This window comes from Phyllostomus hastatus, unplaced genomic scaffold (genome assembly GCF_019186645.2).
Source record: "Phyllostomus hastatus isolate PE091 unplaced genomic scaffold, TTU_PhHast_1.1 phas_contig_210, whole genome shotgun sequence".
NCBI classification, from domain to species: domain Eukaryota; kingdom Metazoa; phylum Chordata; class Mammalia; order Chiroptera; family Phyllostomidae; genus Phyllostomus; species Phyllostomus hastatus.
Genome location: NW_025333737.1, coordinates 31,671,228 through 31,690,822, shown reverse-complemented (window position 1 = coordinate 31,690,822; position 19,595 = coordinate 31,671,228). Strand labels below are relative to the sequence as shown.

General features: G+C 57.2%; 2 protein-coding genes across 2 annotated transcripts; both read left to right on the top strand.

Moving 5' to 3' along the window:
- Positions 1-374: 374 nt before the first annotated feature.
- On the top strand, positions 375-10,905 carry DUSP3 (dual specificity phosphatase 3). The gene is made up of 3 exons (XM_045836702.1): positions 375-569; positions 3,623-3,849; positions 7,212-10,905. The coding sequence occupies exons 1-3, from the start codon at positions 445-447 to the stop codon at positions 7,415-7,417; spliced, it is 558 nt and encodes a 185-aa protein (XP_045692658.1). The 5' UTR covers positions 375-444; the 3' UTR covers positions 7,418-10,905.
- A 3,204-nt stretch (positions 10,906-14,109) lies between these two features.
- On the top strand, positions 14,110-17,522 carry SOST (sclerostin). The gene is made up of 2 exons (XM_045837563.1): positions 14,110-14,329; positions 17,101-17,522. Exons 1-2 carry the CDS (start codon positions 14,110-14,112, stop codon positions 17,520-17,522), a joined length of 642 nt encoding a protein of 213 aa, XP_045693519.1.
- Positions 17,523-19,595: the final 2,073 nt, after the last annotated feature.

Sequence of the window (19,595 nt, the reverse complement as noted above, 5' to 3'; positions counted from 1 at the left end):
AACAAAACAAAACAAAACAAAACAAAACTACATTCGGTGCTCCCCAGTCAATAGGAACACTTATTGTGCCCAGCATTCGATCCGATGAAGTTACTACACTTCCCCGTATACAGTGACACAGGAAATGTCTTGTCTAGGGCTGGGATAGGGTCCCCACCCCCGCTGCCAAACTGCAAGCTTGGTGGCATTTCCATCCCTGGGAACGGGCCCAGAGGTCTTTTGAACGCTCGTTCGCTCGGTGCCCGGAGGGTGCACGTACTTCCTGGGAGCAAAGTGCTTGCGGCCCTCCGCTCGGAGCGGAGCAGCGGAGCAAACCGTGGATCCGCCTCCGGGGCGGGGCGGGCCGGGGAGGGGCGGGGCCGGGCTCCGGAGCCCCCGCCCAGCTGACCGGACCGCTCTCCCCTCGCTGTCGGCTGCCCCGGCGTGCAGGGCCCGGCCGCCGCCATGTCTGGCCCCTACGAGCTCTCGGTGCAAGATCTCAACGATCTGCTCTCGGATGGCAGCGGCTGCTACAGCCTCCCGAGCCAGCCCTGCAACGAGGTCACCCCCAGGATCTACGTGGGCAACGCGTGAGTCGCCGCTCCAGAGCCGCGGCTCTGCTGGGCCCTCCCCGGGGCGTACCACTCCCTCGGGAGCTGGGGAGGGGGCGTCGGCATTTGCTGGTTGCGGGGAGCCGGGGGCGTGTTCGCCTCTCCCTGGCTGTAGTGGGGACTGGGCGGGGGCTGGGCGGGGGCTGGGCGGGGGCTGGGCCGGGGGCTGGGCCGGGGCCGGGCCGGGGCCGGGCCGGGGCTGGAGTCACCGCCCACCCCCGCGCGGGGGTCGGAGAGGCTGGTTCTCGCCGGGTCCCCGCAGGGTCCTTTCCTTCCGGGGGGTGCATTGAACCTTGGAGGCCGCTCGGCCAGACCCACGTCCACCCCGAAGCCGCCGCCAGCTAGGGACTCGGCCTTGGGCGGTGTCGGGGCTACCATGTTCACTAAACAGGTGGCCCTGTCGCCCTGCTAGTCCCCGGCCCGCGCATCATGTGACAGCTGCCTGGTTCTGCAGTGAGGTCACCGCGGAATGTCTGCCTTCGCTGCCATGGCAACTGGCTGACGTCACAGTTCGGGCGTGGAACTTTTCTCGGCTGGACAAGTTCGGATCTGGGGAATTGAAATACCCCAAATGAGGGGGACATCCAGAGAGCTGGGACACGGTTTCCTCGCTCCTTCCCCTGCCTTCCAGATGGGGTTCGATTTACATGGATTCTGGAATGATCCCATGATAAACCCCATAAGGGCCTGACCCATCACTTAGAAAAGGCTCCCACCTTCTCGGGACCAGGAAATGCATTATTTATCACTTGTGAATTCTTCACCATTGGTTTTCCCACTTTCTGTCAGTCAAATTGCTGTAGGAAGAAATTCTCAGCAGCAGGAGAACCAGTTAACTGTGCTGAGAGGTGCTGAAATAGCAGCCGTAGGTACGGAACAGGTTACCAACCCTGCACGGCCTTAGGAGGGCTCTTTGGACTTGGATAAAAGCCAGGAGGACCCTGTTACAGTGCCCTCAGACCAGGGCCCAGGGACCGCACGTTAGAAAGCTGGAACTACTCCCCTTGTTTTACGCAGAAAGAGACAGTGGCGACCAAGCAAGTGGTTGAGAGATGGTGAGGACAGGTCAGTGCCTTGCCCTGTCTGTGTCCCCTGGTCCTGGACTAGGACCTGATGCTTACTCTGCCACAGACTGCCACAGAAACGGGGGTCATCTAGGAGCCAGAAGGGGTCCAAAAGGCAGGCCCCAGCCTCATAGGGGACTGTCTCGTCCATGCCATCATTCATTCGCCATATTGAGTGCCTGCGTATCAGGCAGTGCGCAGTGTTCACTCGGAGGAAGATGATCATGGTGGATCAATTGCATGTTGAATTAGCATTAGGGAAGGCGGAGAGGAATGGTGGCGACTCTTCAGTTATTTTATTCATTTATATTTTTTCTTAAAGGAGCCGGTGCTTTACCGTTGCATGCAGTGTCGTGAGTAGGGATAGATCAAGTAGAGTCCCAGGGTCCCAGCCGAAGGCCTTAGTAACTGCGAAGTTCTGAGGGCAGCCTCCTCTCCAGCCACCCAAGCAGCGAGCGCCCTTGGAGCCCTTTGCAAACCCCGATCCCTTGGGCAGTTGGGCACGTTCAGCTGCCACCCTTTCCCAAGTGGAAACTGAGATTGTGAACCTCTGCTGGAAGCCAGAGAGGCAAGTGCTGACGGCCGCTGTAGAAAAGACATTCTTGCCCTCTGAGCAAATTTGACCTTGACTTAGCCAGGCATGTGTGGAGGGCCCAGCAGGGATGATTGCCCGAGTACCTGGTGCTCCCCGACCTGTCAGGAGCCCCTGAAAGAAATCGGGGCTCCTGATCAGGGCTCACGGAGGGGCGGAGAGGAGACTGGATGAGCCACATTTTCTGGGTCTTGGTATTTGCAGTGATGTGGGCGTGAGAGGCAGAGTAGGGGGGAGACGGAGGAGCCGTGTGGTTGGTGTCGGGGGAAAGGAGGCCTCCTCTCACCCAGCTCTGCCTCTCAGCAGCCCACGTGAGTGCATGCACACCCTTCCGCCGTCCTGTCAGGCCAGAGTTTAAGCTCTGTCCTTCCTCCCAGGCCTGACAGACACTGTGACAGGCGAACGAGATCACGTAGGACCAGGCGTTGGGTAACGCAGAAGCGGCTGTTTGAACTGGGGTGTTGTTGAGAGAGGGAATAAAGGAGCCCTTTGACCATTCAGAGCGAATGTTTTGTAACCCCCATCGTCCTGCTGGGGCCGGCGCTCCCGAGTGTTTACTCACCCAGGAGAGCGTCAGCGGCGTGCCCAGTGGACGGTGGGTGGCAGGCAGGCTCCCTCCGGGGGGTGGGAGGGCACAGCCGCACATAATAGTCCAAGGAAGGAGGCTGCCCGGGGCATGCCGGTCTCATTCTTCTTCACTGACTTACCGAGTGTTCATTCAGCGCCTGCTCTGTGCCAGGCACCACACCCGGCGTTGGGCTAGTGGACTGGAGGCAGATGGGGTTCCTCCATCCCAGAGCTCGGAGCCCGGACGTGAAACGAATGAACACAAGGGTTAGAATAAATAGTAGCACCGACTCAGTGTGTGGCTCTGTCTGTCGAATAGCCCTTTTAACACTGACAAAGCCCAGGGGTTAGGCACAGTGTTTGTCCCCGTTTGACAGACAGGGAAACCAAGTCACAGAAAGGTTAAATGACTTCCTCAACGTTGCCGGGTAAGAGGCAGGGCTGGGTCCGGCCCGGCTCCAGAGCACATCCTGTGCACTGCCACCACGGTGCAGGGAGCATGCTGCCAAGTGCAATGGAGAAAATCAGCAAACGCTGCAAAGGGTGTGAAAAACGAGAGGGTGCACGGCCATGGCCAAGGGCACTCTAGGCAGAGGCACGAACCCGCCCCGTCTATTTGGGGCAGCTGCTGGCAGCTGCTGATATAGCTGGAGCGGGAAACGGGCCATCGGATGCGGAGAAGCTCTGGCCCGGGCCAGAGCTTGGAGGGCTTCTCACTCTGCCAAGAGGCTTGGAATCTTCTCCATCTTCCTCCCGCTGGGGCTGCCCGTTGGTCAGTTCAGCACCTCCTGCCGCTGTCCCCTGTCCAGGTCTGTGGCTCAAGACATCCCCAAGCTGCAGAAACTGGGCATCACCCACGTCCTGAACGCCGCCGAGGGCCGGTCCTTCATGCACGTCAACACCAACGCCAGCTTCTACAAGGACTCCGGCATCACCTACCTGGGCATCAAGGCCAATGACACGCAAGAGTTCAACCTTAGCGCCTACTTCGAAAGGGCCGCGGACTTCATCGACCAGGCCTTGGCTCAAAAGAATGGTAAGGGACCCGCCGTCCAGGAAACCACGGGAGGGGGTTGTGACTGGGCTTTCTCTTGGATGGCCCGCTGTTCCCTGTCTCCTGCGGCAAGCGGCTGAGAGCTTCACGTCTCGCTCTCACTGCCCGTCCAGCATCACACGAGAGGCACAAACCTGGCACACAGCGGCAGCCTTGGGGGTTTTTGTGTCTGATGTGACTTTGACGGACAGTTCATTTCCAGCCCCCCCACCCCCCGCCAGCTGGAAGAGCTTCAGGAGTGAACATTTATTTAAGGAGCCCTGACATGACGGAGCTCCGGGCTGGATGACGAAACAGCTCAGTGGTGGCCTCAGAGCAGGTGCTCTCCCCCTGTCCCTTCTGCCACCCTCAGGGCTGGGCAGGCCCCCGAGGGGCCCGAGATGGCTGCAGCATTGTGGTTACCGCCTCCCGAGTATCGCCTCCCAATAGGACATAATGTACAAGATGCAGCAGCCGTCTCTTCCTTGTGTTTCTCTCATTTTTTTAAGTGCAAGTGAAACACCCCCCGCAAAGCCCCCAGGGGCATTTCCCTCACGTCTCTCTGGCTGGAGTTGGGTGATTTGAGTGCCTGGCAGGGGACCAGACGGCTGCGGTTGGTTCAGGCTGGGGGTTGGCAAACCACGGCCCACTATGGCTAAGTCTCCTGGTCAGGTGTGACATGCCTCCGCTGCTCCCAAGCATAAGGTGAGGCTACAGCAGACCTGCTGAGGTGCTGGCAGCGGGACAGGGCGATCTGGAGAGATATCCTAGAAGGCCACAGGGCAGACGTCGCCACGCAGGCTGGGCCGCCTGCCCTTTCTGCTTCCAGCGGATTTCTCTCGGCAGCTGGCTTGATGTCCATGCTGCCTCCAGCCTCTCCCTTCCTCCCCACCCTGAACCTTCCCCGGGGAAGTGACCTCCATCGAGGAGGTGTGATTGGCCTGGTCCCCCCGACACCAGCCTGTCTTGGTCACGTGGGTGCTGCTCGTGCCGGCATCCTCTCCACTGAGATGATTCCCAGGGCGCAGGGTTTATTAGACCCTGGATGACTCACGTTCAGGGCCCAGGGGGGAGGTTTCATTGCCCGGGGAATCTGCGCACTTGACTGTCAGCCCTTCTGTGGTCCTTCATGGCCTCCTGCGTGTCACCGCCCTGCACGCCGGCTGTTCCCAGCTCCTCCGTGGATGAGAACGAGGGTCCCAGTAACGGGGTGGATGCTGCCCTCGTATATTGGCCGGCCATCACTCAGGACACTTGGAGCTCTCTGGCTTGGTTTCCTCTTCCTGTACAACTAGGAACACACCCTGACATTTTGTGACCCCCTGCCTTAGCCTCTGTGGGCTAGGTCCTCGGTCTGGAAAGGTCCTCCTGCCTCTCCCGAGCTGTCCCCTGGCAGACCCCGGTGTGAGCTTTAGCTTTGGGCCCATTGTCCTCATGTCCTGTCTTCCGGGAAGCTTGCCCTCAGGCTGAGTCCTCTGTGTCTCGTCTGTCCCCCCAGCACCTGATGTAGCCTTGGGCACATAGCAGGGACCCTTTAGGGGATTACCAAATGAGTGACAAAAATGAATTCTGTGGGCTCTCATGCCAAATATAAGTAGTTTTAAAATTGATCAGCAAAGTTGATCAGCAGTAATTCACTGGCCTCCCACAGTGTGCAGGGCTCAGGGGAGCCAGGGGCCCGTCACTTTGGAGAGCAGGGGCGCTCAGGAGGGAGCAGTCCCTTCCAGTCCTGGTGATCAAGGGAGGCTTCCCAGAAGAGGTGGCATTCGTGTGGGGCCTGGAAGATGGGCTTTGAACCCTTCCCTTCCCCACTGGCTGTGTGAGCCCTGGGTTTGCTGAGTGTGGTGCAGGGGGTGAGGTAGCTCCTCTGCAGAGGGTCCCGTGGCCGGGGCAGGGGCAGGGGCAAGGAAGGCCTCACTGAGTAAGGGTACACTGAGCACAAACTGAATGGGCCAGAGAGTGGAGGACTCCCCTTCCTGCTTTGGGAGGCAGCGGGAACACAGAGCTGTGCTTTGGGGGTAGAACGATGGGAGCAGAGGAGGGAGAGGCGGGGAGGACATCCGGTGGGGGCCAGGTGCTGCAGAGCCTCGTGGCCCATTTGCGGAGCCACGACAAGGTGCTTTTGTTTGTGTGTTTGATTTTTTTTTATCTTGGTTTGTTTTTGTATTTGACATGTGTGTTCCTTTTATTTTTTAACTGCTTTGTTGATATATAACTGACATGTAATAAACCACACATAGTACAATCTGCCAAGTTTCGACACCTGTATATACTTGTGAAATCATGGCCATAACTAAGCTAGTGAGCGTCTCCATCACCCCTCCAGATTTTCCTCTGTCCCTCCGTGACCTCTCCCTGCCGCCCTCCCTGCCTTCCGTTCCTGAGCCCTGCCCCCGATCTGCTCTCTGTCACCAGACACCCGTGCGTCGGCAGAGCTTTATAGACTTGGAATCGCACAGTGTGCTCGCATTTTTGGTCTGGCCTTCTTCACTCGGCACAGCTCCTTTGCATGTCATCCACGTTGTTGCAAGTGTCAGTAATTCAACCTTTTTAACGCCGAATAGTATTTAGTCATCTGGATGTACCACCGTTTATGTATCCATTCACCCGTTGATAGGCATTTGGGTTGTTTCCATGTTTTGCTTTGGGTTGAAACGCAAGATTCATTCAGAGAATGAATGGGCATATCACAAGAGTTTAGGTCAGTGCACCGCACACACCTGTGGACTGGCTCCTCAGATTGAGAAATAAGACATGACCAGCACCCCAGAGAGCCCAGCCTCAGATCCCTCTGCCCCCAACTCTCCATCCCTCTCCACGCTCCTGATATCACAGACGCAGTGCGCCTGCGCTCCTGCTCTGTGGGATCCTGTACTTCCTACCGGGGCATTTCATGCATGTGGCTGCCGATGCTTGGTGGAGTGTGCATTCTGGTCATGTACCTGTTCTGCCGTCGAGGGGCCTCCGGAGCCTCCACACTGGGGCTGTTAGGAATGGTGCTGCTCAGGGGACATCCTGATGCGTGTCTTTCAGAGAGCGTGGGTGCGCATTCCTGCCGGGCGTGGGTCTGGGATGGCGTGGCTGGGCCACAGGGGATGCGTGGGGTTAGCCTCAGGAGATGCCGCTTCCCCGTTACCCGAAGGGGCGTGCGGACTCTTGGCCCCTCCCCAGCCACGTGTCCGAGTCCTGGCTGCTCCACCCACTCGCCTGAGCTCCGCATTTCCCGCCCTTCTCATTCTAGCCAATCTGGTGGGCACAGGATGGCCTTGCGTTTCACGCCTTGTTTGCATTTGCCGGGAGGGTTTTGACTCGAGTCACACTGCGACTGGAGGCACCAGCTCACCGTGTCACCCCGTTTCTTCCAGGCCGCGTGCTTGTCCACTGCCGTGAGGGCTACAGCCGCTCCCCAACCCTGGTTATTGCGTACCTCATGATGCGGCAGAAGATGGACGTCAAGTCTGCCCTGAGCATCGTGAGGCAGAACCGTGAGATCGGCCCCAACGACGGCTTCCTGGCCCAGCTCTGCCAGCTCAACGACAGACTAGTCAAGGAGGGCAAGTTGAAACTCTAGGGTCCCCCCACCGCCTCCTCTCTAGAGGCTGCACAGGGGAGGCCCTGGCTGAGGCGTCCCTAACTGCCACGTTTAGGAAACACGATGTACCCTGCTCCCAGCACCGCCAGGCACTCGCCCACAGATCTGCCCCAACACAGCCCTGGGCCTCCTCACCCCCCGGGGAGCATATAAAGAAGCTTGCTACGGAGGACGTTTTTGCTCCCTGGTGCGTCCGGTGCCTGCAGGTTGTGACACCCCGCCCCGCTGGGGTGGGGCCGCAGAGGGGGAGACGTGTAAGGCACCTGCTTCTGGATGACCCGGGGCAGCAGGTCCGTGGAAGCAGAAGGCCTGAGACGCTCACAGGGGGCCCTCCTGACTGCACCCCCCCCCACCCCCACTCCTGATCCCCAGGTCCTCTCCTGAGTGGGGACCGCAGCACCTGAAGCCTTGTAAAGGAACTATGCAAACTCGGGCCCCTCTCCCCCGCCGTGTCTGTCTCCCCCGGCTCCTCACAGCCGCCCACACCCTGCTCGTAGGCAGAGACGCTCCGGGGTCTGCGGCCGGCGTGGGGTAGCCGTCCATTGTTCGTGGGTGGAAATGCCCGCAGAGAGACCACATGTTAATTATTTCCTTAGGATTAAAGATACCTGAACAACAAGGCCCTCAGGTGGGCACACAGACTCCCCCCGGGGGTCTCCCCTGAACCAGGAGTTTCTAAAATGCGAGGCCTTGGAAGGCTCGCGTTCCAAATCCACGGGAACGTGTCCCGGGACCGCTCTGGTCACTCGGTTGGTCCGAGGAGCGCTGCCTTGGGCACGGCGTGTGTGTCCTTTTTAGAAAACAGGGTGTTGAAGTCCAGCCTATTTAAAGCCCCGCCATTTGGAGAATTACAAGGGTTTCGTCCTGAATTATAGTGTTGGCGAGCCCAGGCTGCTCGTGCCAGCTGCTTTTTGTCTCCGTTGCTATTCTCAGACCAGGAGGAGGAAGTTGGCCAATTACAGCGTGTATGTGGGGGTGTGTGTGGGGTGAGGGGGGGCGGTGTCTCAGAAACACAGCCAGGGGGCCGGGGAGCAGGGAGATGAGTGGTCCCAGGCTCACAGCCCACCCACCTACAGGCCTTTCTGACAGCTCTCTGGTGCCGGAAAGGACCCTGGACCCCCGGGGGAGCAGAAATGACTCAGTGGGGCCGAAATGAAATGCGACGGTGCGTCCAAACGGAGCCGTTATTGGTGGTAGAGCCAACAAGCAAACAAACAGAAAGAAAGGACTTTTTTAGGAGAACGTTGGAACGCGCTTGCTCGCACATGGGCGCGCACGTTTGTCAGAATGTAGACTTTTATTCTCGACACAGTCTTGTTAGGGCTTTGCATGATTTGTTGTCATGGAAAGTGATACAATTCTGTCATCTTCAGGTTCCCTCATGGCACAGGGGTGGTCCTCTGCCGTGCCCCCAATGCCTAGCATATAGGCGTCTGATAAAAGTTTGTGAAATTAAGCTTTTTTTTTTTGAGCACCAAATATATGTAGGGCGTTGTTCTGGTGGGTATATCAAGCTCCCAGAATCCCCGAGTTTGTGGTAGGATCACTTGCAAGGGCTTCTAAAGGAGTCTTACCTGAAAATGAAATATCAGGGACTTTTGTTGAATATTTAAAGTTGTTTTAAATTTAAATTCAGCCAGGATGAACACGTGGAAGTGCGGAATGTGCCTTTTTCGGCTGAGCAGGAGCTGTGGGCCGGGACCGGGAGAAGCAGGCGAGCCTCTGGGCTCACGCGCAGGCGTGACAGTGTCTCGGTGGGGGCAGCGCCATGCGGCCCGATGCCCCCGTCCTCTGTGAGCACGGCAGCCCTGAACGCATCAGGATCTGCCGTCTTTTTCAGATGCTGGCTGCCCAGAGGGAGCCACCCAAGTGAAATGGCCGTTCTCTACCCTGTACCTCACAGTTTTCAGATCGCCCTCCTGCTCAGTCTGACTTGACCTTGGCAGTGACCCTCGTTGGTAGAGATTCATGTCTTGTTCCCTTTAAAAAAAAAGGAGCTGGGGTTCAGGGTGATTAAGGGCATGGCCCAGCTCACGGCAGAGCTGGGGCATTATTTCAGGTTTGCTGCTCCCTGAAGCTGAATTCTTCCTCTCATGCCACACTTCTCCTCAAGAAGTGCGCCTCCTGGGAGTGACCAGGTGCACTTGCGCCTGCCCTTGACCCCGCCCGTGTGCACAAGGGCCACTTAGCTTTGTGGACAGAGGACAAAGATTCAAGCTGTGGTGCCCAGGAAAGACCTGGATGGGGGCGGGACGAAGTCGGCACACACCCATCCCTGCTCCAGGAAAAGGAAGTAAAGGATTGGGTCAGACGAGTGACTCTTCTTCCAGGAAGCATGTAGCATCCCCAAGTCGCAGCTCTCTGCTGCACTTCTGGAAGAGGCTCAGGATGTGGGTCTGGGCCTCCCCTCCCATGCCCGGGCGGGGGTCACCCCACAGGATAGCCACAGCTGCTTAGGAGCTCTTCTTGAAGGCCTGTTTGTGGGGAGTACGAGGGAGAAGAGGTGAGTGGGAGAATTACTGCCTTCACTTTGGGACGACTTTTATGCCCATGACTTGGGATTTCTCCGTAGTCTGCATTCTCGGAAACCCCATACTCATGTCACGGGATTTAGCCTCTCGTCCTTTGAGGAAATGAATTCTATTGTGTAAGAGTCAACCCACGCCCAGCGCTGAGTGGAAGCTGTTTCTGGACAGCTTTTTGCCCCTGGGAAGTGATGAAATAGGAACTCAGGGTGCCCTCACTCCCTCCGCTGACCTAGTCCCTTTCCTTGACTAGCAGGATGCCCAAATTAGAGCACCAAGCGATTCTTCTCTGTTGTAAAGGAGTACACATACCACAGGCTGGTCTATTCCCCTCTGATTATCTGGGGAGCAGAACTCACCATCTACCAAACAGGACCTCTGAAGTCCCTTTAGCCCTGACACTGGAGGGTTCTTGGAGTCCCCGCTTGTAACTGAACACCACCTGGAAATCAGAGGGGATGTAATTACACGATGACCGGCAGGTGGCGCTGTGTTCCACCGGGGGGAGGGGGTGACGGATGATTTCGGAAATGAATGTTGGTGCCTTTTGTGTCACAAGTTAATGTTAAGATGCTAATGTTTTAATCAAAATAAGCACTCTCATAATAAAGATATAAGCTTTACTCACAGGAAATTTCTGCCATAAAGCCGGTGCCAAGTACCACTAAAGAGGCAACAAGGATGGTCTTTCCAAGTCAAGATTTTATCCTGATTGGAAACCAAGGCCATCTCCGGTTGCGAGAATGGATTGGTTGGAAGTGTAACTTACCTCCTGTCAGCTTTTAGGGTAATTTGATTGTGAAAGTGTGAATTTTCTGGACAGAAAAGGGGAATGTATTAGATTTTTTTTTAAAAAAAAGAGGTTTAATGTCTGTTATATCACAAATCAGTGTTAAAATACTAATTCTGTAACCAAAATAAATGTCCTATATTACCAAGAAATGGTCTTTCTTTCTTTTTTTTTTGTTTTTATCACCCTTGATTGCTTTTATGCTTGCTTTTTCTTTTTAAAACAATCACCTAAAAGTTAGCCCTCCTGAGCCAGCGATAGGCTCCATGATTATATTTATACAGTACATATCTGTTGAACATCCCTCCAGTACTAGGAATTTCCTGTGTTAAGAAATCTATTATTATTTTTTAATCCTTCCCTGAGGATATACTTAGAGAAGAAGGGGGGAGAAAGAGAGAGGAGAGGAGAGAGAGACATCAATTGGCCACCTCCCCTTTGCACCCTCACCAGGACTGAACCGACAACCTAGACATGTGCTCTGACTGGGAATCAAACCCGCAAACTTTCGGTGCACAGGACAGTGCTCTAAACAACCAAGCCATGTGGCCAGGGCTTATTTATTTATTTATTTTAAAAGGTTTCGGCTTTACTGAGATACCATTGACTGGAATATTCTTTTTTTAAGATTTTATTTATTTATTTTTAGAGAGGGAAGGTAGGGAGAAAGAGAGAGAGAGAAACATCAATGTGCGGTTGCTGGGGGCCGTGGCCTGCAACCCAGGCATGTGCCCTGACTGGGAATCAAACCTGCGATGCTTTGGTTCACAGCCTGCGCTCAATCCACTGAGCTACGCCAGCCAGGGCACAGAGTTGGTCTTTATCTTGCCTGTGTGGTGGGTACTGGACCCTGCTCATGTGACACAATTTCATAGCACCAAAGACATGTGCAGATAACACTGGGGAAATCGGAGTAAGATTGGTGGGCTGTGTCAATGCCAGTGTCTTGGTTTTGATATTGCACTCTGCTTTTGCACGACATTACCATGGAGAGAAATGGGGCACATGGAATTGTCTCTGTATGATGCCTTACAAGTGCATGTAAATTTACAATAATCTCAAAATAAAAAGGTTTAACTAAAAAAGTTTCTTTGTACAGAATGTTCAATAGCATGGCAATAGCATGTCCGATGTCCCCCTACTCAGGATGGGGGACATCGGACATAACCTAAGTACCCACAGCAGAGTCAGACCCAGCGCTGGGGGGGCTGACCCCAGGAGCTGACCTCGTCAGCTCTGAGCGACGACAAGTGTGGGGACCGGGTGAGCAAAGCTGCATTTACGTTACGTGAAACAGCAGTTGGCTTCATAGCACATTGCCTCTGAGCCGTTCTGCGGAAAGCGTGGCTAGACATTGACAGAGAATATTTCAAAAGTTTGGAGAGAATCTAGAGATTCAAGCCTACTGGATTCTCCCATCTCTCTCTTTTAAAATAGTACTTTTGTTTCAAATAAAATAAATAAAATCCTGACCTTCGCTAGCCTCTAGGAGCTGGCTTCCCCTTGCATCTCCGGCAGGTGGCGGAAGTGTTCCAAGGATGGTCTGCACATCTCCGGTTCAGCGGCTGGGCCTGCGGCTTCCAACAGCAGGTGGGGCTCCAGCATCAGTCCCATCAACTCAAGGACCACAGGCATCTGAACGGCCCTCTCCGAAGTCCCGGGCAAGAAGGTAAGCTGTCCGGCCACAACAGGGTTAACGGTCCACATTCCAGAGCAAGGGAAGAAGAGGCTAGAGGGTCACAGACAGGGGGAGGGGGGGGCGTGAAGGACCAGCTTCTCACAACACACAGGCTCTGCTGGGAGAGATAGATCACCCCCAACAATGGCCACAGCTGTTTTCGTCTGCCCCGAAGGAAGGAAAGACGAAGGAAGCAGGCATCAGAGAGGGCCCTTCCTGCAGGGGCTTCTGTCTGGCTTGTAAAACTGTCAGAGCAGCTGCATTCATGTGTGGAGTGATGGATGATGGAAAGAAGGAGGGACAGACGGCCGCAGATGGACACAGCGACTTACAAGTCGAGGCAGGTGGCAGGAGCCTCGCAGAGGCTCTGCAGGTGGGGCCTGCTGATTCATTGCCCAGTGAAAATACCAAGGGGGCCCGGGCCACAGCCCTCTTCCCAGTCTTCTTCGGGGCCAGGAGCGGCCGCTGCCTCCGCCATCCACCTGCAATGAAAGCTTCCGCTGGCCCTCCTTCCTTTTCCTGCACCTCAGGTGTGAACCTTCCTGCCCCACGCCTCCGCCCCTCCCGGGCCCCTCCTCCCGCTCCGGGGCTGAGCTAGCAATTCCTTTGGGTCTCTTTGTGGCTGGCAGGGCCGGGGATGGCTTCATGGAATGCACCCCGTGGTATGCAGCAATAAGACTTTCCATCTAGGACTCGAAGGTGGTGTTTAAAAATGTATGGGCTGGGAGACCAGGAAAAAAAAAAGTCAGCACTAAAAATGTTGGCCTTGGCATTTGTAAGAAAAGGGACTTTGTGCTTTCCACTGGTACCCGCAGCCTGACTAGGGAAATGACTGCCTTTAGGACCCCAGCCTGCAAGCCACACACTGAGTGTCCTGCCCCAAAAGTACGTGCCGCAGGATGTCTGAGGAGCGTGAGCTGAGGTTTCCTCCTTGAGTTCCATCACCACAGCCTGTTGACTTGCTCATCCGGTCCTGGTAGCCAGAATCCCCGCCCCCTTGCCCAAGTGGGTGGCCCTCGGCTTTCTCTCCCGCCGTCCAGAGATGCCAAGAGAGGCTTCCTTGGCCAGGATAATCAAGGCTGAGCCTTGTGGAATCAGGACCCATGAGATTTCTTAAAAAGCATCCTTCTCCCTCTGTCTGGGTCTGTGGGGGCCCAACTGACACCCGTAGGGCCATTCGTTGGGGGGACAGATCAACCTGGCCGGAGGCACGGCATCGGCTGGGCTCCACCCTATGCAGGACTCAGAGCTGCAGCTTGCTTTGTTCAGCTGGTCTAAAGTTTGCCTTGTGGAAGCCCGAGGGGCCCAGGGAGGTAGAGATTAAGATCTGGGGCTCGTGTTGATATCTGGAAACCACAGCCGCCCGCACAGGGGAAGTGCTGGACAGCAGGCATGCCTCACACGCCGCCCCCCCTCCCTCTCTGGGTCACCTGGGAGCACCGGCAGCAATGTGGGAGTTTGCTGTGCTGGAGGAAAGGCCACGACGTCTTTGGAGAGGGCTTACTCCGAGCACACCCTGTTCCCTCCCCCTGGGCTGAGGGAAGCATGGGACCAGCCCTGCCCCAGCCTGTCATTGGCTGGCACGAGGCAGAGGGGGCTTTAAAAAGGCAAACGAGTCCGGGCTGGGGACTGGAGCCCGTGCTACCGGAAGGCCAGGTGCCCTCCTCCAGCTGGCACCATGCAGCTCTCTCTCGGCCCGTGTCTCGCCTGCCTGCTGCTGCACGCGACCCTCCGCACGGTGGAGCCCCAGGGGTGGCAGGCCTTCAAGAACGACGCCACGGAGATCATCCCCGAGCTGGGCGAGTTCCCCGAGCCCCCGCCAGAGCCGGAGAACAACAAGACCATGAACCGGGCGGAGAACGGTGGGAGGCCTCCCCACCACCCCTTTGAGACCAAAGGTATGGGGTGTAAGGGAGTACTTTTAGGGTGAGGGTCCTCCGGTGGGGGGGTCCCTTTGGGACATGTTGGAGATCGGGGTAGACCCTCAGGCACTGCCGGCGGAAGGTGGAGAGACCGTCTTGCCTTGGGGGCAGGAGAAGGACGGCATGCCGGTGTGGTCCTGGCATCTGGGAGAAGAGACTGGAGGCTGGCAGGGCGCTGGCAGAGAGCCGGCGAGGGGGGCAGGGCGGAGCGGGTGGGGCGCAGCACTGGCACAGGCTCAGGGGCGGGGAAAGGGGGAGGTTTCGAGGAATCCCCTCCTGAGAGTCCAAGAGCCAGTTCCAGCCGCCAGCAGCACCGGGGCAGGGCAGCCTCCCGTTGGGAGTACCTGCCGGGCGCCGGGTGCTCCCCGTGGGCTGTGCGTGTCCTGTGCCCTGAGGACCCACCATGTGGGGGCCCCGTGAGGTGAACTCCAGGTTCGAAGCTGAAGAAATGGAGGCTCCAGAAGTTAAGGCATCTATCTGGTAGTGAATAGAAGAACTGAGATCAGAGCCCAGTTGGATCCAATTCCAGGACAGCCCTGCTGGGGGGTTGCGAGTGGGGTTTTGGGGACCGACAGCCAGAGCAAATCCTCCAAAGGCAGGAGGAAAAGGGATGGCAGAGAAGCACCCCATCAGCTCCCCTCACCCGTGGCCTGTCCGGCGAGCTGGCCCTTGAATGGGAGTGTAGGCGCAGCGTCAGCCTCCGCCGCGGGCGGCAGCTGGGCCCAGGCCCTGGAGAGGAGGCAGCATCCTGTGTGCAGGGGTGTCTACTGAATCTGGCGTCCGTCCTGGGTCCCCACCTCAGACCGAGCCGAGCCTCGTTCCTGGGGAGGGAGCCCAGCCCCAGAGAAGGGTCAGTGGCCCAGCGGAGGGCACACCTGGGCCCCGGTCAGGTCTGCACAGAGAAGCCCGGGGGCAGTGTGCACAGCTGGCTCTGCAGCTGGCAGGAACGGCTGGGGGCAGGGGCTGGGACGACACTTCAGAGTGTGGGCCTCCTTGCCCTCTGGCCATTGTCCAGGTGGGAGAGGAGCCCACTGCCCAGGCTCCTGCATCCCATCCTCCCCTGCCTCACGAGCAGCTGGGAACGTGGGTCTCTGCAAAGGGCAACTCCAGAGGAAGCTGGGAGGAGGGATTCTGGGGGTCAGGTGTGCCCTGCTCCCACTACCACCCGGGAAAAGTCAACTAAGCTCAAAGGATGGGACTCAGGTATGAGGTGTCTGCTTCCCTGGGCCCCCACGGGAGGCCGCAAGCCCCGAGGAAGCCACTTGCTCAAAACAGAGTCACCCTGTGCAGAGGAAGTGCCTGACCTTGGGGCACTATTCTTGGAAAGCCCCAAAGCCTCCTTCCCTGGGCAAATAAGCCGCCCCTACACACCACCCCTGCGGCCCAGGAGCAGGAGCAAGGATGCCAAACCAGCCCAGAAACCAGAAGGCCAGCCACGGGGGGTGTGTGTGGGGGGCAAACCCCACCTCCCCTGCTGGGTTTGCCCTCCAGTGCCGGGGCAGCCACCTGGCCTCCTCTGCCCTCTCTCTGGCTTTGGTCTCGGGACTGTTTTTCATCCCTTCATGTCATATAGGAATGGCCCCCGTGAGACCCTTGGGTGTGGACAGGTGCTCTCATGAGGACCAGCTGTTTAAAAAGCTCCCACCCATTGAACCCCACCCTAGAAGACACCATCCAGGTGACTTCAGGGGACGGAGCCAAGCCCCAGAGCCCAATCTCCCCCCACCCACGAAGCAAGCCTGTGCCACCATTGGACGCCCATGCAAACGGCACGAAGCAGAGCTGTGGCCAGCAGGGTGCCTGGCACATGGCACGTCCTTACTGAGTGTCTGTGGTCGCTGACCCTGTGGGTCTTCAGTCTGGTCCCGGTCCCCCTCTGGTAGGGAAGTGTTATAGTGAAAAACAGCCCTTCCTCCCCCACCCCCAGGCTCCCAGCCCAGCTTGGGCACGCAGCTTCCACCCACGGCGGGGAGCCGAGTGGTGCTGGGACCCTGGGGGAGCAGAGTCGGGGGTCCAGCTCTTCTTCTCAGGCACATGCTTTTCCCTCTCCGGGCCTCAGTTGCCCTCAGTGATAACGAGGGGGCTGGGCACGCCGCCTTTGCTCCCTTTCAAGCCTAACGACTTCTCCTCCTCTCTACCTCCCCTTCCAGCTCTCTCCTCCCAAGCAGCTGCCCTGATTTATTGCCTTCAATTAACCCCCTCCTCCTTTCACCGCCCCTCCCAAGTGGCTGGAAAAGGAATTTGGGATCAGCCAGAGCCATGAGACTTGGGTGGCTAGTAGCATCAGCCTTGCCATGGCCAGCGACTCTGTGGCACAGGTGTGACTTAAGTTTGGCCCAGGGGTCCCCCTTGGAAGGGAATACAAATAGCAAAGAACCACGGCCAAGACGTCCAGATCGCACTGTGTGCTCGGTGGTGTTCCCTGCACTCGGAGGACAATCCATCCTACAGATGGGAAGCACAGAGAAGTTAAGTAGCTTGCCCAGGATCACACAGTGATGCAGCTGGTATCTGAACCGCAGCAAAACAAACAACACACACACACACTTTGGTTCCAAAATTTTAGGGCGAGATCTTTCCACCAGCTGGCCCCTTCCCACAATAGATGCCCATGGGCATAAAGGCAAAGCCTCTGGAGAGAGGCAGGCTTGGGAAGGGCGGGGTGGTGTGGAGGGAGGGGGCCGGGCCGGGGCCGAGAGGGGTGGTTGGGCCGGGCTGCGGCCCTCACGCGCCGCCTCTCTCGGCAGACGCGTCGGAATACAGCTGCCGCGAGCTGCACTTCACCCGCTACGTGACCGACGGGCCCTGCCGCAGCGCCAAGCCGATCACCGAGCTGGTGTGCTCCGGCCAGTGCGGCCCTGCGCACCTGCTGCCCAACGCTATCGGCCGGGGCAAGTGGTGGCGCCCGAACGGGCCCGACTTCCGCTGCATCCCCGACCGCTACCGCGCGCAGCGGGTGCAGCTGCTGTGTCCCGGTGGCGCGGCGCCGCGCGCGCGCAAGGTGCGCCTGGTGGCCTCGTGCAAGTGCAAGCGCCTCACCCGCTACCACAACCAGTCGGAGCTCAAGGACTTCGGGCCCGAGGCCGCGCGGCCGCAGAAGGGCCGAAAGCCGCGGCCCCGTGCCCGGGGCGCCAAAGCCAACCAGGCCGAGCTGGAGAACGCCTACTAGAGCCACCTGCCCACCGCGCCTCCCCAGCGGGCGCCCCTGAACCGGGCGCCCCAGGTTTCTGCCCTCTGCGCGCGGTTTGATTGTTTGTATTTCATTTTAAATGCCTGCAACCTAGGGCAGGGGGCTCCGACCTGCCTGGCTTCGCAGGAGGTAGCCAGGTCCTGCGGATCCCGGGCGCCGGCAAAGCCCCACAGTCCCCACCCGCCGTCAAGGGTTCCCGCAGGGCGGGGGAGGGAGCAGAGTCACAGACACTGAGCCACGCAGCCCCGCCCACTGGGGCGCCTATTTTCGCAGGTCCCACTTCAGAGCAGCGAGAAAAGGAAGCCTTTTACCGCCCCCGGGGGTCTGAGGGAGCTGTGGGGAGTGAGAAGTCTTGGGAACTGGTTATGAAAGTTAGGTGACATCCCTGTCCCCCTCTCTGTCCGTCATAAATCACAGAATCACAGTGCCGTGCTGTGCCCAGAGCACAGGACTTGGGTCCGTAGATAGGGTTTCTAGTCCCAGCTCTTCCACTAACTCGCTGAGTGACCTTGGACTATACACACGCTTCTCTTTCTGGACCTTGACTTTCTGTTTGTAAAGTGCGGGTGGGGGTGGGATTAGAATCGGAAGGGATCTCCTGTCCTGTGATGCTGAGGGCTTGGGTGCCTGTTGAAAGGGCGGGGAGAGAGCGTTGGATTGAATCACTGCCAGGGTACGAGTCCAGAATTCGGACTCATACACCTCTGATCTGACAGCCAAAGGTGAATGAAAACCACGCAGGGGCAAAGAAGAGTCCATCTGTGGCTGACACACACCTGAGAGGGGCGGAGGTGTTTCCCAGCCTGGCCTCCTCAGGTGTTCGGCTACCTCCGCCCCTCCCTCTCAGAGGATGCAGACACACCATCAGCTGGGGTAGATAAGGAGAAGGTCCCAAGGGTGGTGGGAAGGACAGAAACCATGCCCCCCGCCATTCCCAAAAAACAGCACCCTCCTCCCCCTATGGCCGTCTGTGAAAGCCACCTTTTGCAGAAAATCTCAAGGTCCCAGGACCCTGGGCTTGCAGGCGCAAGGGAGCAGCCACCCCCCACTCCAAGGCCAGCAGATTCCTCCAGGGTACCCTCCTCCTGCCCACCCCTCCCAGGCACACTTCTGTGTCGAAAATTGCTTTTTGATGCTGTTACACGTGATGGCGTACCTTACATTCAAATAATATCACTGGGGAGCAATTATACGTGCTGTACATACGCTGGGAAGCCGCAAAGCCTGAGAACTGCCATCCAAAAACCTTTTTGAACATCATTTCCAGTCACCTCTCCCTTTCTGGGTAGTTTCTAATTGTTAAAAAAAAGATTTAAAAGAGAGAAAAAAAAACAAAAAAGAAGCGCGCACACCATGTGAAAGCTTGCTGGGCTGGTCGACTTTTGCAATCTTTCATGTGGAATTCGTCCCACGGGAAAGATGGAAAGTTGTGGGTTTTTTTTAAAGAGTTAAGTTACATATTTATTTTCTCACTTAAGTTATTTATGCCAAAGTTTTTCTTGTAGAGAATGACAACAGTAATATTGCTTTATGAAGTACTGGTCTGTTCTTTCAGAATCCAGAGGCATTGTTAATAAAGACAGTGAGTCGTTACGGAGAGGCTGTGGTCTCGATTTGTTAACCACACACAGTCACGTCTGTCAAAGTTACCATGGTCACTGTGACACCTTGGTCTGCACTATGGTGGCCCTTGGGGCAATTACGTCCTTCCTTTGAAGAGTCGTGTTCGTCCCTCCCTTTGCAAACTGAGACCTCCTCCTTTCACTCTGGTCATCGGAATAAGCTCAGCCGAGTCTCCCTCGAGCAGCCTGCCCTTCACGCTGTTCCAAAAACACTGTTCTTATCGTGAGTCACAGCCCTGCTCGAGGTCCCTTAGCAGCTCCTCCTTGCCCGGGATCGAGTTCAGGCTGCTAAGTTTGACATGTAAGGCGGAATTCCACCTGCCTGATTCCCATCCCCCGCTCCATCAACCTTCCTTAACGGCTCCTAGTGGCCACGGGCGTTTCTGACGGCCGCTGCCTCCTTGGTTTGCCACCCACCACCCCCAACAGC